The sequence below is a fragment of the Lucilia sericata genome, unplaced genomic scaffold, assembly GCF_015586225.1.
Source record: "Lucilia sericata isolate MDLA Ls3-8-SP2 unplaced genomic scaffold, ASM1558622v1 Contig000568F_arrow, whole genome shotgun sequence".
Taxonomy (NCBI): domain Eukaryota; kingdom Metazoa; phylum Arthropoda; class Insecta; order Diptera; family Calliphoridae; genus Lucilia; species Lucilia sericata.
Window position 1 is genome coordinate 124,700 of NW_023994576.1, and position 27,133 is coordinate 151,832.

Below are 27,133 nucleotides of genomic sequence, written 5' to 3' on the forward strand. Positions count from 1 at the left end.
GGCATCTTTTCCTAAATATTATAAACGCCATCTAGTGGTGAGTAGAACAATAACATAATTGCTAATTCGAAGTAATTTAAATAAAACGAACATTAAATTCAAAACAACAATTCTAATTGGACAAAGTTGAATAAAAGTTATTATTATGTATTTAAAAAATAAGATATACTTAAAAATTATATTTTATAAAATTTGTAATTGATAAAAATATTTCATTTAAAAATTGTTAAAGTTATTTACTTAGTTATTGAATGTTTCTATTAGTTAATGATAATATATAAAGTTGTTAAAACTTTTCCTTTTGTTCATAACATATGTATATCAATCATTATCTACGCCATGACGTCTCATAGCTTGCAATGTTATATCCTCCACCTGAACATGATTAGGGGTTTCCAAGGCATAATATACAGCATGGGCAACATCTTCAGCACTTAATTTCGGCAAATCAGCCACCGATTCAGAAAAAACACTTAGGAAATCGGTATCAACTAGGCCAGGATTAATGCTCTATATGAAAAAAAAATTTAAATGAAAATATTGTATGCCTTAAGAGTTCTATAAATTTAAAAATAACTTAAATTATCTGGATGGTTTTAAACTCAGCAAAAAAAAAACTCTTATAAGTTAATTAGAAATAAATTTGTCTGTTTAAATAGCACGAAGTAAGAAATAATATTGTTCTTTGTCTTTGTTTCACATTTTTCAATTTCGTTCACAAATTCAATTAAGAATGACTATAACGACAGAAGAAGTGTTGAACGAACTTCAAATGAGAATTCTAGGTGAAAAAGTGTGTGTGTGTGTATGATATATAAAAGCATTAATTAATCAATGATGTGAATACATCGTCATTTAATTACTATTTATGATAGCATACATTAGTGTGTGTATGTAAAGGAATGCACAGGGTATTTCGTTATTAGATGTTATTTTATATATACAAATAATAACTCAATATAATAATATGTTTATAATACAGTTACTAGGTCTAGCATAGTTCTTAATCGTTTTTTAAATCGTGAGTTAAAAAAAAAACAACAAAAAACTGATTTTTCATAATTGTCGGACTTACATTTTTTTTAATAAATATATCATGAAGAAGGATATAAACGACAATAGCACTATTGCTAGTTTTTAAATCAATTTATGAACTTCTACTTCTTTTAAAATTTTTCTTCACTGGGATATTCTTAACAAAACACTTAATTGTTTGCTTGGTTTTTAGCATATTATTAATGGTAACATTCATTCATAAATAGCTCTTTATTTTGTCACTATCAGCGTTATTCTTAAATAATCATAGTTTTCAATATTCCATTAAAGTGCTAGTGCTATATTAAGTATGGTATGTTCCTTTTCCTGTTGTAGTTGTTGTTGGTTTTGTTCAACAACATTTTTCTGTTGTTGTGCATGATTTTTCTCTCATGTTGTTGTTGTTGTTGTGTTATATTTTTTATGTTTTTATGAATCCAATATAAACGTCAGTTAAATTACATTTTAATTGCAAATTACGGAATATAAAAGAACTACAATATATTTTGTTTCATGGTGGTAATGATAGTAGTGTGACGACGACGAGTCGTTGAATATGACGATAAACTTATACATAGATGATGATGATGATGATGATCAGGATGTTGATGATGGCTATAGCTTTAACTATTACACACTTATGAACACATTTACACCATAGTCATTTACATACAAATATTCTTAAATACTAGTGTATAAATATGTATGTACATTAGGGTAATAACTTCTATTAATTTTATGAAAACTTCAAATCGGCCCTATCCATTACACATAGAGTATAGAAAAGTACGTCGAAAATGTATATCACTTTTTCCCGTTTCGATATTTACTGTAGAGAAAATTTAAATTTTTTTAGTACACAATCGGAAATTTTGTATTTAAACAAGTGTCATTGTTTGGTCCACGACATTTGCACCGAGAAAAAACAAGAATAGGGACTGCGTTTTATCCCTCTTCAAAATTTATTACCCAAACTTGTAGATTACACTATTTAAAATTCATGTAAATTAGTTTGTGAATGGTTTTAGAAAATCGATTTGCAGGGGAAGGTTTTTGCACCAAAATGTCCCGTGAAAAAGGTTTTCGTTATTAAAACACTGCCACATAGTGATAGGGGCCAATTTTGGTTACCACCCTAATGTACATATGTATGTAGTAATTTTGATGTTGAGTGTCCTAGAGAGAGTAAAAGCAACAAGCAATTTTTTACTTGTTTCCCATTTAATTACCCGCAGGCACTCACTACTTATACACGCACACACATACATACATAGACACAACAGTTGAACTACTAAAGCCAGAGTAGGAGCAGTGAGCAATTCTATCCAAATTGTGAATGTCCAGTCTTTTAGTTGAAACCAAAATGCCCTCCACTAAAAATTTTCATTTTTCATTTCATAACCCAATAGTTGTTGCTGTTGCTACTGCTGTTGTTGTTGTTGTTGAGAGCTGTTATGTGTGTGAATTTACATTTTTATGATTATCAAGCGTTGAAAAGCATCAAACGGCAACAGAATACAGCCGTTTCTGATGTGGATGTTAAAAAAAAAGAAAACAACTTCAACTCATGCACCAATACAGAAATATTTGTATATATGTATACAATTACACGGATTTAAAAAGGATCTGTTCGCATAAAAGCAAAATAACTATGAAATTTTAATGCAAAACAATTGTATGCAAAATAATGTATATACTATAGGTTAGACTATATATTAGACTATATACTACACTAGACTATAGACTAGACTATAGACTAGACTATAGACTAGACTATAGACTAGACTATAGACTAGACTATAGACTAGACTATAGACTAGACTATACACTAGACTATAGACTAGACTATAGACTAGACTATAGACTAGACTATAGACTAGACTATAGACTAGACTATAGACTAGACTATAGACTAGACTATAGACTAGACTATAGACTAGACTATAGACTAGACTATAGACTAGACTATAGACTAGACTATAGACTAGACTATAGACTAGACTATAGACTAGACTATAGACTAGACTATAGACTAGACTATAGACTAGACTATAGACTAGACTATAGACTAGACTATAGACTAGACTATAGACTAGACTATAGACTAGACTATAGACTAGACTATAGACTAGACTATAGACTAGACTATAGACTAGACTATAGACTAGACTATAGACTAGACTATATACTAGACTATAGACTAGACTATAGACTAGACTATAGACTAGACTATAGACTAGACTATAGACTAGACTATAGACTAGACTATAGACTAGACTATAGACTAGACTATAGACTAGACTATAGACTAGACTATAGACTAGACTATAGACTAGACTATAGACTAGACTATAGACTAGACTATAGACTAGACTATAGACTAGACTATAGACTAGACTATAGACTAGACTATAGACTAGACTATAGACTAGACTATAGACTAGACTATAGACTAGACTATAGACTAGACTATAGACTAGACTATAGACTAGACTATAGACTAGACTATAGACTAGACTATAGACTAGACTATAGACTAGACTATAGACTAGACTATAGACTAGACTATAGACTAGACTATAGACTATAGACTAGACTATAGACTAGACTATAGACTAGACTATAGACTAGACTATAGACTAGACTATAGACTAGACTATAGACTAGACTATAGACTAGACTATAGACTAGACTATAGACTAGACTATAGACTAGACTATAGACTAGACTATAGACTAGACTATAGACTAGACTATAGACTAGACTATAGACTAGACTATAGACTAGACTATAGACTAGACTATAGACTAGACTATAGACTAGACTATAGACTAGACTATAGACTAGACTATAGACTAGACTATAGACTAGACTATAGACTAGACTATAGACTAGACTAGACTAGACTATAGACTAGACTATAGACTAGACTATAGACTAGACTATAGACTAGACTATAGACTATAGACTAGACTATAGACTAGACTATAGACTAGACTATAGACTAGACTATAGACTAGACTATAGACTAGACTATAGACTAGACTATAGACTAGACTATAGACTAGACTATAGACTAGACTATAGACTAGACTATAGACTAGACTATAGACTAGACTATAGACTAGACTATAGACTAGACTATAGACTAGACTATAGACTAGACTATAGACTAGACTATAGACTAGACTATAGACTAGACATAGACTAGACTATAGACTAGACTATAGACTAGACTATAGACTAGACTATAGACTAGACTATAGACTAGACTATAGACTAGGACTATAGACTAGACTATAGACTAGACTATAGACTTAGGGACTATAGACTACTAGACTACTATAGACTAGACTATAGACTAGACTATAGACTAGACTATAGACTAGACTATAGACTAGACTATAGACTAGACTATAGACTAGACTATAGACTAGACTATAGACTAGACTATAGACTAGACTATAGACTAGACTATAGACTAGACTAGGCTAGACTAAGACTAACCCTAATAGGCTAGACTATAGACTAAACCCTAATAGGCTTGACTATAGACTAAACCCTAATAGGCTAGATCCTACTGCTATTTCTATCACCACAACTGTTGATTGTATAGCCTGGCATTGTCTATATTTGTAAATGCGTTTGACTGGCTTTACGTTACGAGCATTTCATTCATGGAACTTAACATTTAGTTTTATATTTTTTGAACTTCCATTCTCTCTATTGGGTTTTTACATATAAATATCCTTTTTTCACAATTTTATCTTTTCGTTTCTGCTGTTGAATGGTCGATGTTGGTGGATATGTCAACAACATAAAAACAAAAAAAAGGAAAACTACAAAAAAAAATCATCAAATGAAAAAGTAAAACAGAAAAACAATACAACAAATAATATTGTATGTCCATACAACAAAAAAGTCTTTTTGATTGTTCCGTTTTACATTTTTACATGTGTGATATTTTGTTGGCCAGATTATGAAGTGGAAAACACTGCTGTTGATGAGAAGAGGACGATGATGATGACATTGGCGGATAAAAATAAAATGAAATAAACTAGATGAACTTTGGGCTGTGGTGATAGTGAAGGGGAGGGTTGTTGGGTTTGATTGTTTATACTGATAATTCAGTTTAAGTTTTTTTTTATTTAAAGACTTGATTGAAATTCAAACATAAGGACAAAACTATTCGAACCACATTTTATATCGTGAGTATTTAAATGTTAACAATAAACGAACAACTTTGCCACGCAATTGTGATTTCTCTTTTTTTTTTAAACAAATAAACACAAAACCACAAAAAGACAATGTTGCTACAACACTCTATAAAACTATGAGAACGAATGGTTGGATAGATGGATGAATGAATAGATGTGTTATCTTTAATGTATTGCAATCGTAAAAATCGTGATTATTGATGGTTTTACTATAAATTGACTTATTCAATCACATTCATACGTACAGATACATATTTTTACTTGTACATTAGGGAGGTTCAAAGTGTGAACAAAATATGAATAATTTTTGCTATTAGGGTGCAGACAAAAAAAAAAAAAAAAAATCAAACAAAATTTTACTTAAACTAAAAACCGCTATTTTTGTAATACTAAAGTCATTAACAATTCACCTACTTGCTGGAAACCGTAAACATTCCTCTTACAATTAAAGATTTCCTTAATAATGCAGCGACTTATCTTTTACATTTACCCATAAACTTTTAACGAAAACCACACATGTAATGCATAGGATGGTATATTCCTACATTGATTGTCCCTTGTTTTCTTTTGGATTACAATCAACTCCAGTTGATCTCCTTAACATTTTACTTACAATCGATGTTGCGTGGTTATTTTACACGAATCAATATAAATATTTACTTACTGTTAATTTTATATTTAATTTGAGAAAATGTATTTCCTGACGCACTGTTTGACACAGTCCGGTAATTGCATGTTTTGTTGCTGGATAAACACTGAACAGAGGCACGGGTACGTCTGGTATACGATGGCCCAAAATGCTAAAGTGTAGTTTAATTTTTTTTGGCGTAAAATAAAAAGAAAGATAAAAAATACTATGATAAATAATAGTAGTACTTAAGTATTTAAGCGTGTGAGTTTTTAAATACATGAGTAGAGAAAAATTAAGTATACGTATGTACATATGTATGTTTATATGTATTTGTATCCTCATATAATTAAAATAAACGAATGTTAAAAATAACTATACTTAAGGGTATGAATTAATATGAGTATCAACATACAATCTCTTACATTTATACTTTTTAAGTTAAGAGACTATGATAAAATAGTTCAATGTATTTTCAATCTGTTTATTTAACAAACCCCCGTAATATTAAAAGGAGTAAAAGCATACATTTTAGACTATGTATTTTCGAAATATATATGGTTGAAATTTATATTTTTTTGAATCATCTCCAAATATCCTATACTCTAGAGTGAAGTTTCTTTAAAGCGTTTTTATACCCTACACCACTTTAGTGGGGAGGGTATATTGGATTTGTGCTGATGTTTGTAACATACAAAAATATTCGTCGTAGACCCACCTTAAAGTATACCAATCGACTTAGAATCGTTTTCTGAGTCGATTAAGTTATGTCCGTCCGTCCGTCCGTCCGTCTGGCTGGCTGTCCATGTAAACCTTGTGCGCAAGGTACAGGTCGCAATTTTCAAGATAATTGGATGAAATTTGACACGCGCGTTTTATTTGACCCAAGGACGAAGCCTATTGAAAATGGTTAAAATCGGTCCATTATTTCACCTAGCCCCCATAGAACAGAACCCCCCGAAAAGGGCTTCTGAGCTCATAATTATGTTAAATATACAGATATATCGACAACTAAGTTTTATAGAAGTCTTGATGACCCTGCCAAATTTCAAAAAGATCGGGCCCCATTTGACCCTAGCTCCCATACAAAGTCCCCTTCAGAAAATTACTTGAATGTCCCAAATTAACTTATAAACACAAATATCCCGATGAAATTCACCACAATAAAATATTATGTAAATATAAATATATTCGCAAAATTTTATCGGGTTTGGTCCATATTTGCCCCTAGCCCTCATATAAAGCCTCTTTCAGAAAATTAGTTTTTCATCCATAAATTGCTTAAATGTATCGGAACAAGGGAATATTGAAGATAAATGTTTTATTATGAAAAATAAATCACATGGTCGGCCACGCCCGACTATACTTTCTTACTTGTTCTATACTGAACCTTTTTTCTATACTGTAACCTTTGGCCGAGTCAATTGACTAAAAATCTGAATGACACTCCGAACTGCAGGAAATTGTGCAAACTAGATGTGTGTGTGTGCGTATTTGCATTAAGTGTATATCAAGAGTTGTATGACATTTTAATGAAATTGAACCATCAAAAGTGATTAAAACTTGCTGCATTTTCTTTTTTTTTTGGCTCAACTATAAATTGTGTCAATCAATAACTTGTTTAAATATTTGTTGGTTAAAAAAATGCGGAAATACTATTGAAAAGGAAAAAAAGATTAAGATATTTATGAGAGACATTTAAAAAGTTTTTAATTATTCATATGAAAACATATCTTTAGTTTAACTTAACTATAAAAATATATAAAACTATGTGGAAATTGTTTTGGTTATTAAAATTTAAGGTTAAATTAGTTTAATGAAAAGAAAAATATCTCCATCAAATGTCATTTGGATGGGTCAGTAATTGACTATCCCCATATAACCCTTTTTACATAAAACATGTTTAAATTGCTCATCCAAAGGAGCAATCAAAAGAAGCTCGATTTGAGTTCAGTTACATTTCCTTTTAAAATCAACCATTACGGCCGATAATCTTTAATCGTTCGTAAATAATGAACTTATTAAAAGTCCATTATTATATAAAACTCAAAGTAGATATCATGTAGATCCACTTAGGAGACATTTTTGGAATGTCAAATCTATTGGCGGTAAAAATATCATCTGGTACTTTTTCGAAATTGGGCTCTTTTTGGGAGTAAACAAATGAAAACTGTATTTTGGTACTTCTGGTACTTTTTCGAAATTCGACTCTTTTTGGGAGTAAACAAGTAAAAACTGTACTTTTTTACTTTTTTGGACTTCATCTATCTTTTAAACCTGTGAACACAAAAGTCAAATGTATATCACAATCGTACCTTACGAGTTTGGTACTTTTGGGAAGTTTTGACGATAAGGGGTATAAAAGTACCACAAAACAAAAGGGCGTATAATAAGAATTTAAAAATGATTCAAACTCATTGAACCAATTTTAATTAAATTTTACAAATTTACACTAAAGGGTGTGCTTCGTGGGATTCGGATTCCGAGCACTTTTTAGGACCAAATTCGGGTAAATAATCTGATAGTTTTTGTAAACGTACTTTTCGTACAAATAAATAGTACTTTTCACAAAAGCAGAATTTACTAGAATTTTAACATAATTTGTCGTGATTGAATGAGGTTTTGGTACTTTTTTGTTCTTTAACTGATACTTTTAAAATAATTTTTTCATAAAATTACTTTTTGACCTTAATCAAGTTTAAGCTATTGAAAATTTAAAAATTTTTAAGTTTTTCCTTTTTTTCATAAAATATTTTCTTCACTTCAACAAACCTCCCTCCCCTTGAGAACCACTGTAAAATTATTAATTAGCATCGAGATATTGAAAATTGTTTGCCTTCAACAGTAATTAAGTTTAACAATAACAATAATGTTGCTCATAATATTACAATACAGCTGGAACGTTGTTGTTCGCTGTACAATAGATCTAAAGATAAGTTCAAATTAATAACACTCATACGCACCGATGAACCAACAATTTTTACGAGTACATCAGAGTCTTTGTTGTCGGATGGTTTTTTTTATTTTTTTTTTAACTCCACTCTTTTTGTTTGTTTTTGTTTATTAATAATTTCTATGCAAATGATTTTTTGATAAGAGTATGTGTGCATGTTTTTTTGGATTATTAATAAAAAAAAAATTAAACAAAAAATTTAAATTAAATTTTTATACAATTTCACATTAAAAATAAATTAAATAACTGCTATTCATTCATATATAGTGCGTATAAAATGTATTAAAAAAAGTCCACAAAAGGCTGTATAATAAAGAAGATAAAGTATGAGTGGCATAAAGAAGGAGGGGGTGGGGTGTTTGTAGTATAAATGTGTTTGTTTAATACAGTTTGCATTAAAATACACAAACAACATTGCCTTGCATATTACATTAATACATTTATATGTATATCTTTGGAAATGTATAAGTATGTAGGAGTAATTTGTTTGTTCATTTCTGTGTTTGTGCTCTGGTGTATTGATGTATGCATGCATGAAATGACATTATGCATTATATCTCGTAAATACTTAATTGTGTTTAATAATTGAGTTATTCTGCGTTTTATTTGTATTTAATGCTCACATATGCCAAAATAAAATAATATCCATACATTCACACTTACACACATATTCTAGTGCTATATAACCTTTTGCCCCATAATATTTCATTTTCCAAAGAGATTTTCTGTTAAAATCTACACTTAAATTCAAACAAATGCATTTGGGGTTTTGTTGCAACAACCAAGCAAAAGTCACACCAGCTCTACCTCGAATGTCACACACACACACACACACATACATACATACACATTCGTATATACTATACTGTTAAAATAACAATCAAGTGTTTGTTGGTACTAAATTTAACGACATCAACGAGGAAAGGCTTGCAAAATACTATTTAAAGTACAGGTTTTGTAACGCCATGTCAAACTCGTTGTGTAAGTAAGTTAAATATGTATGTGTGTATATGTTTATATAGTAGACTAGTTTATATTGAAGAAATACTGTTCCGAATCGGTCGGATCCGTTGAAAAAGCAATTCAAAGAAATATTTTTTTTGTTTCTGGCAAAAATGCCGGAAAATTCAAAATTTACTTCGTTATATATTCCGGGTCCTTATTAAACTCTAAGACGATCGAATTTCATCGCTATATAGACGAACGTCCGTTCGTCTGTCTGTCTGTTGAAAGCACGATAGAGTCTGAAGGGAACGAGATAGAGGATTGAAATTTTCCACAAATATTCTCTATAGGTAAGGTTTGTTTGGGCAATATCGGTTCACGGTTCACATAAGTTTCAATGTAGCCAAAATCTCTATATAAAGTTTTATGTGGATCGGTTCATAGTCCTACCCCCTATAAGGTCCCCTTCAAAAAATTTGTTCACCGCTCATTACTGGCTTAAAAATACAAGTATAAGGTAAGTTTTGTTTGGTATTGAAAATGGGCAATATCGGTTCACGTTTTCGGATAGCCCCCATACAAGTGGACCCCCGCAAAACAACTTTAATGGGCATATCTGTTTCAAAAGTACGAGTATAGCGAAGAAATTCGACATAAATAAGTTTCATATGATCGGTCCATAATTGACACTACCCTCCATATAAGGTTCCCTTAAGAAAATGATTTTAACGCTCATTACTGGCTTAAAAATACGAGTATAGTGATACAATTTAACACACATAAGTTTCATATGATCCAAAATCTCCCTACCTAATTTTATGTTGATCGGTCTATAATTGACCCATATCCCTCATATAAAGTTTCCTTCAGAATATGACATTAACTCTCATTACTGGCTTAAAAATACGAGTATAGTGATGAAATTCGACACACATAAGTTTCAATGAAGCCAAAATCTCTTTATCAAACTTTATGTGGATCGGTCCATAATTGACCTGAACTGAAATATTTCTTTTTGCACTCCTGTTTTGAGGTATTTTCGAAGCAATTCATTACTGTTGAATTGTTTCCATAATTTCGAAGACCGTAGCGCTCTAGCTTCATTCAGAACCAATTGTGTTTTCAAGAAACAGAAGAACGTTAGCTCGATTATCTTGTAATCAAATAAGGATCCATAAAATATATACTTTTGTATATAAAGCTTTAGATAAGTTTAAACTCTTCTTATAAAAACTTCCGCTCTCTAGAATCTCTTATTCGGACTCAAACGTGCTTTTAACAGAAGGACGTACATGTTCGGTATATTTCCCTTAACATTTTTGCTTTTTTGTTACTTTAAAAATTCTTTAAATAACTTTTTCATAGCACCCTACTATACATTGAAGTGTGTTCGTTATTGTGTTCAAGTTGTTGCAAACAAAAACCAAAATAAACAGGCGCCATTAATGCAATTTGTAAGTCATACAGACACTGGGAAAAAAACATCCTTCCAACAGTTATGGCGCACAGTAGTTTCAAAATTGTTTAATAAAACAAACGTAAATTTGTTTTTCTATTTATGTATAAGTTTTGGACTATAGATTCGTAATTGCGCACCAAAAGCTATTCTAAGATGAGATGGATAACACAAATTTTAACAAAAAAGGAATTCACTATAGGTCGAAAATAGTGAAACCCCAAAAATAGTCTTCAGCCAAGCTGTTGGAAAAGGTTTACCGAAACATATATTTTAAAATTTTGATTTTCTTAAACTATTTCGATTTGTTTTAATTACACTTTTTACTCCACTGTATATCGTTGAAAATCATGAGACAATCACATGAGTTAAACATAAACCAAACAACAATAACACATACTTTAGCATTTTGTCTTATTTACTTGTTGTTGTTGTTTTTTTTTTTTGACTGCGATAACTGCATAAAAGTGCAACAGTTTTTGGATGCAAACACTCCAACATACTTCAGCAAAGGTATACAGACTACTCTCCAATATAAACCCAACAAACACAAAATGTTCGAAATATATGTACTTTGTTTACTTCTTGATATAATAACTGTTTTAAGAGGGATTTTAAACTTTGATTTAAGATTTGTTTACAAATGTTTGCTGAGTAATATTTGTCACTGTAGTGTGTATTTTAATGTTATTTGTATGTAATTGTGCATTCATACATATGTATACATTGGCTGGCATATTAAAACGTTTTATAGTCCTCTACACATTTTACAAATATTAAATTGTACTACAGTGGGGTGTGCATTATGGGTTTGTGGTGATGTATGTAACGCTGTCCGTTCATGTTAACGTTGTAATCAAACTGCAGGTCGCAATTTTTAATTCAATTTGCATTTTCACATTTTCTTGACCCATAGACGAACCGTATTGAAAATTATTTAAATCCTGAATAGGGCTTTGAAGCTCGTAAACTTAATTTTATAAAATCTTTAATAATACTTCGGATTTTTGTAATGTACGCGGGTCATTTGACCCCATAGCCCCCATGTAAAGTCTTCCTCAAAAAAGGCTTAAACGCCCTTAGCTTCCTTTCAAACAGGCTCTTCAGAAAATCAGTTTTCCATCAAAACAAATGATTTATTACAAAATGTATCACATTTTAAATATACTCATAACTAATGTAGGTTATTATGTGGCCGGCTATGCCCGACTATACAGTCTAATTTGTTTTTATTTTTTTTTGTAATATTGTTGCCAAACTGGGCAAATTGTGGGAGTGAGTTTTTATTTTGGCAAAAATATATTTAAGAGCCAGTGTCTGTTGGCTCCCCCTTTGCTACAAGTTGCGAGAGATATAAAAGATTAAACTGGTGTAGTGTGTAAAGTGCATTGTGGCAAATATCAATGTTATTATCATTTAACTAGAACAAACATACCACGCATTTGTATTCCTTTTGCCTCCCAACAGCTATTTTAGTGCTGTCCGTCTGTTGGCTCTGGCGGCCGTTTGTCTGTCGCTTTATTGTGTCTGCCACAGTTTCTGTGTCATTTGTAGAGGCCATTAGCATCAATGCCATGATTTTAATCAAATTTTATCAACCACTATGAATGTACGCATATTGGTGGTTTTTAAAAACTGTCTGATTTTATTCTTTTCTTTTCCATACACTGCCTTTTAGTTATTTTACCTGAAACCATTATTAAGTTGGAATTTTAATTTTTTTTTTTTTGTTTGATGAAATCCTTGTTGTGGTCAGTTAATTTTTCCTTTATTTTTTTTTTTTAATTTTCATTAAAAAGAAAAGTAGCTTAAGTTGTACTTTAATTAGGAGTAATAAAGTAGTATTTAACAGACGTGTTCATTTTCGTAAAATCATTTTCTTTTACTTAAAATGTGTGCTTATTTCTTTTAATTTTCATTTAAAGGATATTTTACGTCAGTAAATAAATCGCCGGCATACAATTTTGTGGTTGAGATTTTATTTGTATGATTGCTTAAGTGTATTGGTGTGTATGTGTGTGATTTAATTCCATACCTGTTTAATGTGTGCATGTGTCAGTGTTAAATACAAGATTGGTCATAAAGTTGTATGAAAAAAAGTATTAATAAAATAAACAAGATTTTAGAAGGGGTATTCAGTTAATGTTTAAAAATAATTTTTTAAACTACTCCATTGTGGGATGAACTAAATAGATGCCACATTCTCCTGAATACCCATAATATTTTTTGGTCAATGTTTTAATCAACACATCAACACTTTACTCATACACACATACATAAATATAAATATGTATGTATGTACTTTTTCAACACAAACGCCTATGGACATCCATAAAAGATTTTTAATATAGTCCGACTATAACATCTTCTGGCAAATGTATTTAAGTATATAAACATACAGTTATACATATGTATGTATGTTTATTTGTGTGTATGTGTTTGTGTAAGTGTGCGTAAAATGCTTTTAAGTTCACTTAATGTGTTAATAAGGTGGTAAATTTCCTTTTCATTATTCATTGCAGTTTTCATCATGCCAGAAGAAATTGTATTTTCAACACAACCAGTAAATGCAACCATTATGAACTCATAAGACCTCACTCTACATTCAACCCTTACTTCCCTCCTTTAAGACAATTTTGTTGTCACGCAAATACAGTTAAATGGAATGTAACAACACATGCAGACACACACCCGTAACAATGTATGTAATATTTTAATTGTTTTTGTAAGTATGAGTAAATAACCGGAAACGGAGTTTTAAAAAACAGGTTGTACAAAATTAAACAATTGGAATTGTGAAAAAAGCTGCTTTAATTCTTATTGTCTTTTTAAATACTGCAGATATTGTTCCTTTAGTTAATTGTCACGGTATAAATTTCAAATGAAATAAACATAAGCATAAAAATATTAAATTTTCAGCACATTTATGCTGTGTAAATTAGGAGGGATCAAAAAAGTGCTGTTACATTCAACAGTTTTTTCATGTTTAAGTATATTAAATTTTTGAACACACTAGAAGGCTTATGTTTAAACATGCTTATTTAAAAATGTTCATTAACACAAAATAAAAATAATTTATTTTTTAAATATTCAAAAACATACCTGTTCATTACGATTATATGGCCCTTCGTGGCGGTTGCCATTAGTTTTAAACCCTCACGCAAACAGATGGTTGTTGCGTAAACATTAAGATCATATAAATCCTTTAGCTCCTTCGATGTTGATTCTTAAAATGTTCACAAAATAAAAAAATATTATATTCTGTTATAGTTCAGTTCTAGTTTAGTTCTAGTTCAGTTCTAGTTCAGTTCTACTTCAGTTCTAGTTCAGTTCTAGTTCAGTTCAAGTTCAGTTCTAGTTCAGTTCTAGTTCAGTTCTAGTTCAGTTCTAGTTCAGTTCTAGTTCAGTTCTAGTTCAGTTCTAGTTCAGTTCTAGTTCAGTTCTAGTTCAGTTCTAGTTCAGTTCTAGTTCAGTTCTAGTTCAGTTCTAGTTCAGTTCTAGTTCAGTTCTAGTTCAGTTCTAGTTAGTTCAGTTCTAGTTCAGTTCTAGTTCAGTTCTAGTTCAGTTCTAGTTCAGTTCTAGTTCAGTTCTAGTTCAGTTCTAGTTCAGTTCTAGTTCAGTTCTAGTTCAGTTCTAGTTCAGTTCTAGTTCAGTTCTAGTTCAGTTCTAGTTCAGTTCTAGTTCAGTTCTAGTTCAGTTCTAGTTCAGTTCTAGTTCAGTTCTAGTTCAGTTCTAGTTCAGTTCTAGTTCAGTTCTAGTTCAGTTCTAGTTCAGTTCTAGTTCAGTTCTAGTTCAGTTCTAGTTCAGTTCTAGTTCAGTTCTAGTTCAGTTCTAGTTCAGTTCTAGTTCAGTTCTAGTTCAGTTCTAGTTCAGTTCTAGTTCAGTTCTAGTTCAGTTCTAGTTCAGTTCTAGTTCAGTTCTAGTTCAGTTCTAGTTCAGTTCTAGTTCAGTTCTAGTTCAGTTCTAGTTCAGTTCTAGTTCAGTTCTAGTTCAGTTCTAGTTCAGTTCTAGTTCAGTTCTAGTTCAGTTCTAGTTCAGTTCTAGTTCAGTTCTAGTTCAGTTCTAGTTCAGTTCTAGTTCAGTTCTAGTTCTAGTTCAGTTCTAGTTCAGTTCTAGTTCAGTTCTAGTTCAGTTCTAGTTCAGTTCTAGTTCAGTTCTAGTTCAGTTCTAGTTCAGTTCTAGTTCAGTTCTAGTTCAGTTCTAGTTCAGTTCTAGTTCAGTTCTAGTTCAGTTCTAGTTCAGTTCTAGTTCAGTTCTAGTTCTAGTTCAGTTCAGTTCTAGTTTAATTCTAGTTGAATTCTTGCTCAATTCTTGTTCAATTATAATTCAAATTTAGTTCTTCTTTCATTCTAAGCAATATGCCCAGGATAATAAGTATGTCATGGGATAATTGATAAGTCATGGACTGTTTAAAAAAATCTTTTTTTACATACCAGTTAAAAAATTGGCTCTAATTATGCCGGCATTACAAATCAATATGCTAATTGTCCCATAAGTAGTGCGTATCATATTAAATGCTTCCAAAATACTGTCTTCTTCACTCAAGTCACAATGGTGAGAGACAATTTTACCATCACCTTCAATGTCTTTGTTGAGATCCTGAGTGTAATAAAATATTATTTAGAAATTTATTCAAAATGTGTTCACAAATTAAGAATCCATTTTTCATGGAAATTTATCACTTCGCTATTTTCTTTATGCAGATTTTTGAAAGAATCAGGTGATATCTTTTAATGTCATATAAATATGCATTATAATTTAACAGTTATTCAGGTCCTAGAGCCGATTTAACATTTGATATCCTTATTTGGGTCATCTTAAATTTTCTATTAATTACTTTATATCCTTTGAACCTTTTTATCATTTTAGAACATCTCCATTCCCATTTCAACTTACATCTATCAAGTTTGTGCGACGCGCCAAACCAATAACAATTACACCAGCATTTGCCAATTTTATAGCAATTTTAGCTCCAATTCCACTTGAAGCTCCTGTTATAACAGCCACTTTCGTTTGCCAAAATTCAGACATACTCTTTGCTGTCTGACCACTTTTAACACAAATATTTAAATAGCAAAATTGCGACCGTTAATTGATAAATGACAATTACTTGCTTTGACAACCCGTTGAAAACTACACACAGTACAGTTAAAGTAGCAATGTAATATAAATTCGAAATCTGTGATCTTTGATCACAAATTAAAAATGTGAGTACTTGCTTACATTTTTACTCTCAATAAAAATTTAAACTCATACAATTATAAGTATCTCCATATAAAAAGATAATAGTAGTATTAAATTTCCTTTAATTTGTGTGTAAAAGTATAAAAAAAGTATTTAATTGCAAACAATGTGTTTAAATGTATGAGTTTGAATTTGTTTGTTAGTATGTGTGAGCTGGCAATTTTGCAATTTAATTTTTTATCGTGTCACTTTTGTCATGACAAAACCGCAGTATTTCATTTATAACTGTTTTTGTTCATTGATTCATTTTAACTTACTCTTCTCTGTTCTCTAGTCTTTCACCCCCTTGGTTATTTATTATCGATGTTTGTGGGAGTATTTAAGTGGGTAACGAACGGGTTTCAGTGGGGGATTTTCGCAAATCTCTTTTCAATTGGAATAAAGTTTTTGCGCACTATAGGTAGGAAATTTATAACAATTAGTTGGGGTTTTAATTGGAAACATCAAAGTTGTTTTAGTTTAAAATTATTTTTAATTAAATTATTAATTTCGCTTAACGACTTGGAAAAGTTTCATTTCAATTTTAGTTCTGTTCTAGTTTCATTTCAATTTTAGTTCTGTTCTAGTTTCATTTCAATTTTAGTTCTGTTCTAGTTCTAGTTCTGTTCTAGTTCTGTTCTAGTTCTGTTCTAGTTCTAGTTCTGTTCTAGTTCTAGTTCTGTTCTAGTTCTGTTCTAGTTCTGTTCTAGTTCTGTTCTAGTTCTGTTCTAGTTCTGTTCTAGTTCTGTTCTAGTTCTGTTCTAGTTCTGTTCTAGTTCTGTTCTAGTTCTGTTCTAGTTCTGTTCTAGTTCTGTTCTAGTTCTGTTCTAGTTCTGTTCTAGTTCTGTTCTAGTTCTGTTCTAGTTCTGTTCTAGTTCTGTTCTAGTTCTGTTCTAGTTCTGTTCTAGTTCTGTTCTAGTTCTGTTCTAGTTCTGTTCTAGTTCTGTTCTAGTTCTGTTCTAGTTCTGTTCTAGTTCTGTTCTAGTTCTGTTCTAGTTCTGTTCTAGTTCTGTTCTAGTTCTGTTCTAGTTCTGTTCTAGTTCTGTTCTAGTTCTGTTCTAGTTCTGTTCTAGTTCTGTTCTAGTTCTGTTCTAGTTCTGTTCTAGTTCTGTTCTAGTTCTGTTCTAGTTCTGTTCTAGTTCTGTTCTAGTTCTGTTCAAGTTCTGTTCTAGTTCTGTTCTAGTTCTGTTCTAGTTCTGTTCTAGTTCTGTTCTAGTTCTGTTCTAGTTCTGTTCTAGTTCTGTTCTAGTTCTGTTCTTGTTCTGTTCTAGTTCTGTTCTAGTTCTGTTCTAGTTCTGTTCAAGTTTTGTTCTAGTTCTGTTCTAGTTCTGTTCTAGTTCTGTTCTAGTTCTGTTCTAGTTCTGTTCTAGTTCTGTTCTAGTTCTGTTCTAGTTCTGTTCTAGTTCTGTTCTAGTTCTGTTCTAGTTCTGTTCTAGTTCTGTTCTAGTTCTGTTCTAGTTCTGTTCTAGTTCTGTTCTAGTTCTGTTCTAGTTCTGTTCTAGTTCTGTTCTAGTTCTGTTTTAGTTCTGTTCTAGTTCTGTTCTAGTTCTGTTCTAGTTCTGTTCTAGTTCTGTTCTAGTTCTGTTCTAGTTCTGTTCTAGTTCTGTTCTAGTTCTGTTCTAGTTCTGTTCTAGTTCTGTTCTAGTTCTGTTCTAGTTCTGTTCTAGTTCTGTTCTAGTTCTGTTCTAGTTCTGTTCTAGTTCTGTTCTAGTTCTGTTCTAGTTCTGTTCTAGTTCTGTTCTAGTTCTGTTCTAGTTCTGTTCTAGTTCTGTTCTAGTTCTGTTCTAGTTCTAGTTCTGTTCTAGTTCTGTTCTAGTTCTGTTCTAGTTCTGTTCTGGTTTCTGAAATACCTTATGTAGGGTACTTCTTAAAATTCCACATAACTACATTTAAACCCATTTAGGTATACTGGCATTATTTCTCTATTCTTTGTTTAATGCAACCATTTCAATCCACTCACTAATCGTTTTTAATTAATTGCAATTTGCAAAGAATTTGCATAATAATATCAGAAACATACAAATCTACAACTATGTACCACATTAGAGTTGAAGTTTTTACTTTTTTAAATTTTTTTTCCAACAAAGTGTGTATAAATTATGTCGATAAAATTTGTACCAGTTTGAGTGCAAAAGTGTGTGGTTTGCATTTAAATAAAAAAAAAAGAAATCATTTAGAACATAATTGATTGCGTGAACAAATACGTAGATAATGTGTGTTATGGGTTTTTGTGTCTGTACAAAATTTCTATGTTTTCTGTCTGTCTATTCGGCCCCATGACGGGTTGTATGTGTTCCAGCGCCCATTTAAATTAATGTTTTTTATATTTTTCTATAAATCGCTTTTGGATTTTTATTAGTTTTCAATTATTAGTTTCAATTTTTTGCCGGCGTTTGTGCTGTTTTATTTATATTGTTGCTGCTCTATTGCTGCAATTCGCGTTTCATAATAAACCATTTGACCACTGGTTGATTAAACATTAATCTGCTTAGTTGGTTACCTAACCATTTCAATACTCATACTCGTTCTCGTTTTCATTCCGGCGTAGTTTTGTATGCAATTGTGAAACCTAAAAATACTAAAACTAATCCTCCTCCCATACGGTTTAAATGTATACATATACTATGTATGTAGATTAGTATTTGTTTGTGTGTATATACAACAAAAAGAGCAACAATGTGCGCAATCAGGGGAAAAAAGAGTGTGAAATGAAAAAAAAAAAAAAAAATAATTAACAATATATGGGTTATATTGGATATATGGGATATTCCAAATATGTATATTTCCATGTAAAATAAAGGGATTAAATGCTAAAATTTACTTAAACAAGAGCTCCACACTTTCTTAAATTTTTTCACGGAAAACTCATTTTGCGATAAAAAAGGAGTCTTGCATATTATTTTTAAATATTTGTGTGTTTTTATTAGTTTGTATACGTAATACATACATATTTATATATGTATATTATTGTAAAAATTCACACTTTGTTATTTTTAAATTTACTTGAACAAACTTTTATGGCTTTATTATGGTTTTTAATGATATGTGTATATGTTTGTTCATGTATGTATAAATATATATGTATATATATATATATTTACAATTATGAATGATATTCCGAAACATCAACTGCATGTTGTTTCTGCATCTGTTGGTAATTTAATACTCTTCTCCAACTGCTGCTGTCAGAATACATATAGACGTGTATTAACAATATCAACTGAATATTTGTAATATAATAAAGTTAATAATTATGTATAGAGGGTTTTTGGCTAGAAAGTAAATTAATATAACTGATAGTTATGTATAAAAGTACAAGTATTTTATGAATTAACATGCACTGGAAAATAAAGTGATACTTTGCTTATGCAAGAGGGTAATGACCAGTAGAGTGTTTAAGGAAAAATTGCTATACAAGTAACAATTAAGAGGGCTAATTAAGGACTTCCTAATATGATATAATAATCTAAGAAGATCAGTTTATTATCAAAAATATTATAAAGAATTGAATCCCCTTATTCATACAAATGTCATAACATTAGCAACAGTCTTCAGTATCTAATCCTTAACATAAATCAAAATCCTTTTTAAAATACTAATAAGCTTTCAGCAAATTTTGTTTTTGTAATAAAATTTTATCTCTTTTACTAGAAAATCTGTTTTGTCAAAAAGAAAAGAATAAAAATATTGAACAAAGTCATGATTTTTTTTTTACTTCTTACAAAAGAAGAAATGTTTATTTTTTTTATTCCTTCTCAGTTTATAGTCAACATTTTAAAATGTACTTAACAAAATCTGCTCAATGTCCTGGTGGATTAGATACTTGGTTTTTTGAGTAAATATTTTCACATTCATAAACTTAAGTAGTTATAAAGAAAATCAACTCAATGATTTCTTCTTTGCGTTTTTTTTCTCCCACTAATGTTTTTCTTTTCATCAAAAGGCAACAACACTGTCATAGCGCTGAGAACGTGTAAAAAACCATCAAAATTTCCATCTTTATGATTATTCACAAGTAAAACATCTTGAGAATTTCTAATGTAATGTTTTACAGCAAACGAAATACATACATTTTAGATTTATATACTTATGTGGGTGATTTTATTCATTCGTCCCTTTTCTATCTACAACTTTGCATTAGAATTGATTAAAGTAAAGAAGAATGCAAAACTGCATACTTTTTTCACTTTTTTCCAATTTTGAGTGAAAACATATTTTCGGTGTTCTTTTTTTTTTTTGCACCAAACAAATTGAAATTTTACAACTGTCATACAAAAAGCTGTATTCATAGTATGACTAAAATTCTAAGTAGAAAATAAACTTTGTGTATTTTTGTAACTTTTGTGGGAGCTACAGCCATGTGGAAGACATACAATGCTGGTGCTGGAGTTTGTGAAGCTAACCCGTTTAACTTTCTTTAAACTTTCGTTTAAACTATAGTCCGGGTAGTAGTACATATATTAGTCTGGACTATTTCCTCTGCTATAGTCAACATAGTTGTCTATAGTCTATAGACAAGTCTAGTCTATAGACAAGTCTAGTCTATAGTATATTCTATTGTCTAGCCTATAGTATAGCCTATAGGTCTATAGTCTAGTCTATAGTCTAGTCTATAGTCTAGTCTATAGTCTAGTCTATAGTCCTAGTCTATAGTCTAGTCTATAGTCTAGTCTATAGTCTAGGTCTATAGTCTAGTCTATAGTCTAGTCTATAGTCTAGTCTATAGTCTAGTCTATAGTCTAGTCTATAGTCTAGTCTATAGTCTAGGCCTATAGTCTAGTCTATAGTCTAGTCTATAGTCTAGTCTATAGTCTAGTCTATAGTCTAGTCTATAGTCTAGTCTATAGTCTAGTCTATCTATCATAGTCTAGTCTATAGTCTAGTCTATAGTCTAGTCTATAGTCTATAGTCTAGTCTATAGTCTAGTCTATAGTCTAGTCTATATCTAGTCTATAATCTAGTCTATAGTCTAGTCTATAGTCTAGTCTATAGTCTAGTCTATAGTCTAGTCTATAGTCTAGTCTATAGTCTAGTCTATAGTCTAGTCTATAGTCTAGTCTATAGTCTAGTCTATAGTCTAGTCTATAGTCTAGTCTATAGTCTAGTCTATAGTCTAGTCTATAGTCTAGTCTATAGTCTAGTCTATAGTCTAGTCTATAGTCTAGTCTATAGTCTAGTCTATAGTCTAGTCTATAGTCTAGTCTATAGTCTAGTCTATAGTCTAGTCTATAGTCTAGTCTATAGTCTAGTCTATAGTCTAGTCTATAGTCTAGTCTATAGTCTAGTCTATAGTCTAGTCTATAGTCTAGTCTATAGTCTAGTCTATAGTCTAGTCTATAGTCTAGTCTATAGTCTAGTCTATAGTCTAGTCTATAGTCTAGTCTATAGTCTAGTCTATAGTCTAGTCTATAGTCTAGTCTATAGTCTAGTCTATAGTCTAGTCTATAGTCTAGTCTATAGTCTAGTCTATAGTCTAGTCTATAGTCTAGTCTATAGTCTAGTCTATAGTCTAGTCTATAGTCTAGTCTATAGTCTAGTCTATAGTCTAGTCTATAGTCTAGTCTATAGTCTAGTCTATAGTCTAGTTATAGTCTAGTCTATAGTCTAGTCTATAGTCTAGTCTATAGTCTAGTCTATAGTCTAGTCTATAGTCTAGTCTATAGTCTAGTCTATAGTCTAGTCTATAGTCTAGTCTATAGTCTAGTCTATAGTCTAGTCTAGTCTATAGTCAAGTAGCTAGCTACAGCAATGTGGAATATATACAATGCTGGTGCTGGAGTTTGTGAAGCTAACCCGAAAATAAACTTTCGTTTAAACTATAGTCCGGGTAATAGTACAAATTATAGTCTGGACTATTTCCTCTGCTACAGTCAACATAGTTGTCTATAGTCAAGTTTATAGACAAGACTATGTGGACTTTTTCCACTGCTATAGGCAACATAGTTGTCTATAGTCAAGTCTATAGACAAGTCTAGTCTACAGTCTATTCTATAGTCTAGTCTATAGTCTAGTCTATAGTCTAGTCTATAGTCTAGTCTATAGTCTAGTCTATAGTCTAGTCTATAGTCTAGTCTATAGTCTTTCTTTCTCTACAATTTGCCCACAAAACACATACATACACTTAACAAAATAATATAAACAAAAGTAAATAAAAGAATAATAAACAAGCCAAGTTAAAGAAGGAGAAAATGGACAACATAGTTGTCTATAGTCAAGTTTATAGACAAGACTATGTGGACTTTTTCCACTGCTATAGGCAACATAGTTGTCTATAGTCAAGTCTATAGACAAGTCTAGTCTACAGTCTATTCTATAGTCTAGTCGATAGTCTAGTCTATAGTCTAGTCTATAGTTTAGTCTATAGTTTAGTCTATAGTCTAGTCTATAGTCTAGTCTATAGTCTAGTCTATAGTCTAGTCTATAGTCTAGTCTATAGTCTAGTCTATAGTCTAGTCTATAGTCTAGTCTATAGTCTAGTCTATAGTCTAGTCTATAGTCTAGTCTATAGTCTAGTCTATAGTCTAGTCTATAGTCTAGTCTATAGTCTAGTCTATAGTCTAGTCTATAGTCTAGTCTATAGTCTAGTCTATAGTCTAGTCTATAGTCTAGTCTATAGTCTAGTCTATAGTCTAGTCTATAGTCTAGTCTATAGTCTAGTCTAGTCTATAGTCTAGTCTATAGTCTAGTCTATAGTCTAGTCTATAGTCTAGTCTATAGTCTAGTCTATAGTCTAGTCTATAGTCTAGTCTATAGTCTAGTCTATAGTCTAGTCTATAGTCTAGTCTATAGTCTAGTCTATAGTCTAGTCTATAGTCTAGTCTATAGTCTAGTCTATAGTCTAGTCTATAGTCTAGTCTATAGTCTAGTCTATAGTCTAGTCTATAGTCTAGTCTATAGTCTAGTCTATAGTCTAGTCTATATAGTCTAGTCTATAGTCTAGTCTATAGTCTAGTCTATAGTCTAGTCTATAGTCTAGTCTATAGTCTAGTCATAGTCTAGTCTATAGTCTAGTCTATAGTCTAGTCTATAGTCTAGTCTATAGTCTAGTCTATAGTCTAGTCTATATCTAGTCTATAGTATTCTATATCTAGTCTAGTCTAGTCTATAGTCTAGTCTATAGTCTAGTCTATAGTCAAGTCTATAGTCTAGTCTATAGTCTAGTCTATAGTCTAGTCTATAGTCTAGTCTATAGTCTAGTCTATAGTCAAGTCTATAGTCTAGTCTATAGTCTAGTCTATAGTCTAGTCTATAGTCTAGTCTATAGTCTAGTCTATAGTCTAGTCTATAGTCTAGTCTATAGTCTAGTCTATAGTCTAGTCTATAGTCTAGTCTATAGTCTAGTCTATAGTCTAGTCTATAGTCTAGTCTATAGTCTAGTCTATAGTCTACTATGGTGTAAACAATATGGTTAACTGGACTCTAGTCTGAATTATAGTCTGGTGTCTAGTCTGAGCTATAGTCTGTCTGCATTTAACTTCATAGGCTAAACTATCATCTGGAGTCCAGACTCTGGACTATAGTCTAACCTCTAGTCAGGATTTTAATCTGTTTAATTTCTCCATGATACTTTGTAGACACAACTATAGTATCCTTTCGAATCTACCTTGGCCAACTCTACTTTCTTACCTCTTATTTGTTTGTAAGATTATATAAATTTATATTTGTGTGTAGTTGCTTAATACCAAAGGGAATTAGAGAATACTAACGAATGATTTTTGGAAACATTTTTTAAACAAAACTTTAAAAACTCATGAATAATAATCGACCAGAGATGAATGAATGGATTGTAATGAATAGAATGAATGATAATAACAAACTCTTTTTTCTACATACATATATTCTCCCACAAATTGCTTGGACATTTTTAATACACTGTTGATAAAGATTGTGACAAGTAAATATATTTTTGTTTGTTTCAAACTGTTTAAATATAAATAATACATTGATAAGAAGATTTTCTATAAATATTTAAAATTTCTCTAAATAGTGTGCATATTAATAGTGAATTTTTATTACCGAAACTAGATGAATAAAAACTTAATGTGTATTTTCTATAAATTCATACTTAAGAATATTTTAAAATTATTAAAAAATCTCCATCTGTCTATATCAAAATTATAAAACCAATAATAATCGATTTGAATAAATTTCTTTCAATCTGTACAAAAAGACAAAGGACTCATAATTTGTCGCCAATATTTTTACAGTTATCGACTACGAAAGATTATTCGAGAATAATTCATGAATTTGGCATCTTCTAACGAGTTTAACCCAAAAAAATGCATACATTTAGGCTGTTAAAATCTTATTTTAGTAAGCAAAAAGAGTTTCAAGAATTTTTAAAATAATTAACATATTTACTATCAAGAAATATTCTTTTTTATATGAAATCAATTGAATAAACTGATAATTTCCTTTAATTCGTACAAAAAAACCAAACATATTTTATAATTAAGTTTCTGTTCTTTAAGTTGACATCAGTTTTTAGAATCAAAATAGTTTTCATTAAAAGAGTAATAAAAGAAATTTACATGTTTATTAACACTTTATAGCCAGAACTAAAAGATTCTGTTTTAAATGGAAAAAAGATGACAATATTAAGATTCTCATAAATATTTTATTTTGGTTTTTTGTTCAGCAAATGATGAGCCCTCATCTTTAAGTCAAAAAAAAAAGAAAAGATAAAGAACAAAACAAACAATTAGAATTAGTATTTGTATAAACACACACATACACAGGGCAAGAAATCTTTGTATGTATGTATAAATGTTTGTGTAGTTGTAGTATTTTGTATTTTATTTGGGGTTAAACTTGTTGTACACAAATGTCAAATACAAAAATCAAGATATTAAAGGGATTTAATTTTTTTTCTCGTAACTTTTTTTATTTAACAAAATCAACTTTCTCTACAATTTGCCCCCAAAACACATACATACACTTAGCAAAATAATATAAACAAAAGTAAATAAAAGAATAATAAACAAGCCAAGTTAAAGAAGGAGAAAATGGACAAAATCCTGAAAAAAGAAGCAGAAAAAGACAATGTGCCATCATCATAACAAGAACAATAAAAGAAATGTTAGCAGAAGAAGGAGCAAATATGAAAATAAACTAAAGCAACAACTGATGTCTTAATATGCACGAGTACTACGGGAATTGTTTGTTGTTGTTGTTTATTATGTTTGCATTTATTTCTTACTTTCTGGTCACTCAGCCTAAATAGTATCTTACTTATATGTATATGGTTGTGTGTGTGTTGAATGGTGTTGTTGCCCTAAGAAAAGACATTTAAGCTTAATCTCTAAATATTGGTGGGCTCTAGTTTCTCCCCAATTCTTCTGCTATTTTTGTTATTTTCTTAAACATAGCAGCTGTCTAATAATGCAGACTTATATATACAAACATACATTAGAAATCTTGCGCTTCCCCTTTCTTTTCGTCTTTAAGAATACATATTAAAGCAATAACAAGGGCAGGACAATACAAACAAAATAAACATATTGACAGTTTCAAGCATAGAAATGTTATTGTTGTTGCTTGTATACGTTTTTAGTCTCCTTTTACTTTTTAACGTTTAAGTAGTTTGTTGCTGTAAATACTGAACGAATGTTTTTAAGCTGTTGTTTGTCCATCGTGTCGTGTTATGGTATTTTATTTGTTAACAGTGGAGGACAAAATAAAGTTTTATATAAAAACCACTTATATTTTGATAATTATAGCTGATAGAAAAGCTTATTCGAGAATAATCCAAGAACTTACAGTTTCTATAACATATTTTTAGACAGTTCTTACAAAGTTGTATAGTGAGCGGAAAATAGCAATATTTCTTTGACTCTCTATAACTGGAAATTAAGTCATGATAATTAATAGTGTAGTTAACATACAAAATTCTTAAATAAGGCACTAATTGAGAAAACAGCTAATTTTCAAATTTCCTTCAAACTAGACTTGATGCCGAAAATCTGAGATCACTTAAACTTTAAAAAAGTGTTTTTTTATATGAAAACCTAAAATCGGATGTAAATCCTTAAATAACGGTCTAATGACAAGATAGCAAAAAAGCCGTTAAAAACGTTCCGATTGATTACGTAGTTATTTAGTTTAGTTAGTTAGTTAATTAATTAGTTAGTTAGTTAGTTAGTTAGTTAGTTAGTTAGTTAGTTAGCTAGCTAGTAGTTAGTTAGTTAGTTAGTTAGTTAGTTAGTTAGTTAGTTAGTTAGTAGTTAGTTAGTTAGTTAGGTAGTTAGTTAGTTAGTTAGTTAGTTAGTAGTTAGTTAGTTAGTTAGTTAGTAGTTAGTAGTAGTTAGTTAGTTAGTTAGTTAGTTAGTTAGTTAGTTAGTAGTTAGTTAGTTAGTTAGTTAGTTAGTTAGTTAGTTAGTTAGTTAGTAGTAGTTAGTAGTTAGTTAGTTAGTTAGTTAGTTAGTAGTTAGTTAGTTAGTTAGTAGTAGTTTAGTTAGTTAGTTAGTAGTTAGTTAGTTAGTAGTTAGTTAGTTAGTTAGTTAGTTAGTTAGTTAGTTATTTCGATAGTTAGATTCTTTGTAGTTCGTTCTTTCGTTCGTTCGTTTCGTTCGTTCGTTCGTTCGTTCGTTTCGTTCGTTCGTTCTTCGTTTCGTTCGTTCGTTCGTTTGTTCGTTTCGTTCGTTCGTTCGTCTCTTCGTTCGTTCGTTCGTTTCGTT

General features: G+C 30.6%; 1 protein-coding gene and 1 long non-coding RNA gene across 2 annotated transcripts in view; one reads left to right on the plus strand and one right to left on the minus strand.

The window, feature by feature from the left end:
* Positions 1-14,033, plus strand: part of LOC119606296 — a 28,166-nt gene extending 14,133 nt beyond the window's left edge. Inside the window, exon 3 of the long non-coding RNA XR_005231639.1 lies at positions 13,757-14,033. This is a non-coding gene — a long non-coding RNA (uncharacterized LOC119606296). The remainder of the gene's footprint in view (positions 1-13,756) is intronic.
* LOC119606293 (farnesol dehydrogenase) lies at positions 98-16,382 on the minus strand. The gene is made up of 5 exons (XM_037959737.1): positions 16,131-16,382; positions 15,668-15,833; positions 14,337-14,460; positions 5,917-6,052; positions 98-510 (listed from the first exon to the last, which is right to left on the minus strand). Exons 1-5 carry the CDS (start codon positions 16,263-16,265, stop codon positions 322-324), a joined length of 750 nt encoding a protein of 249 aa, XP_037815665.1. The 5' UTR covers positions 16,266-16,382; the 3' UTR covers positions 98-321.
* Positions 16,383-27,133: the final 10,751 nt, after the last annotated feature.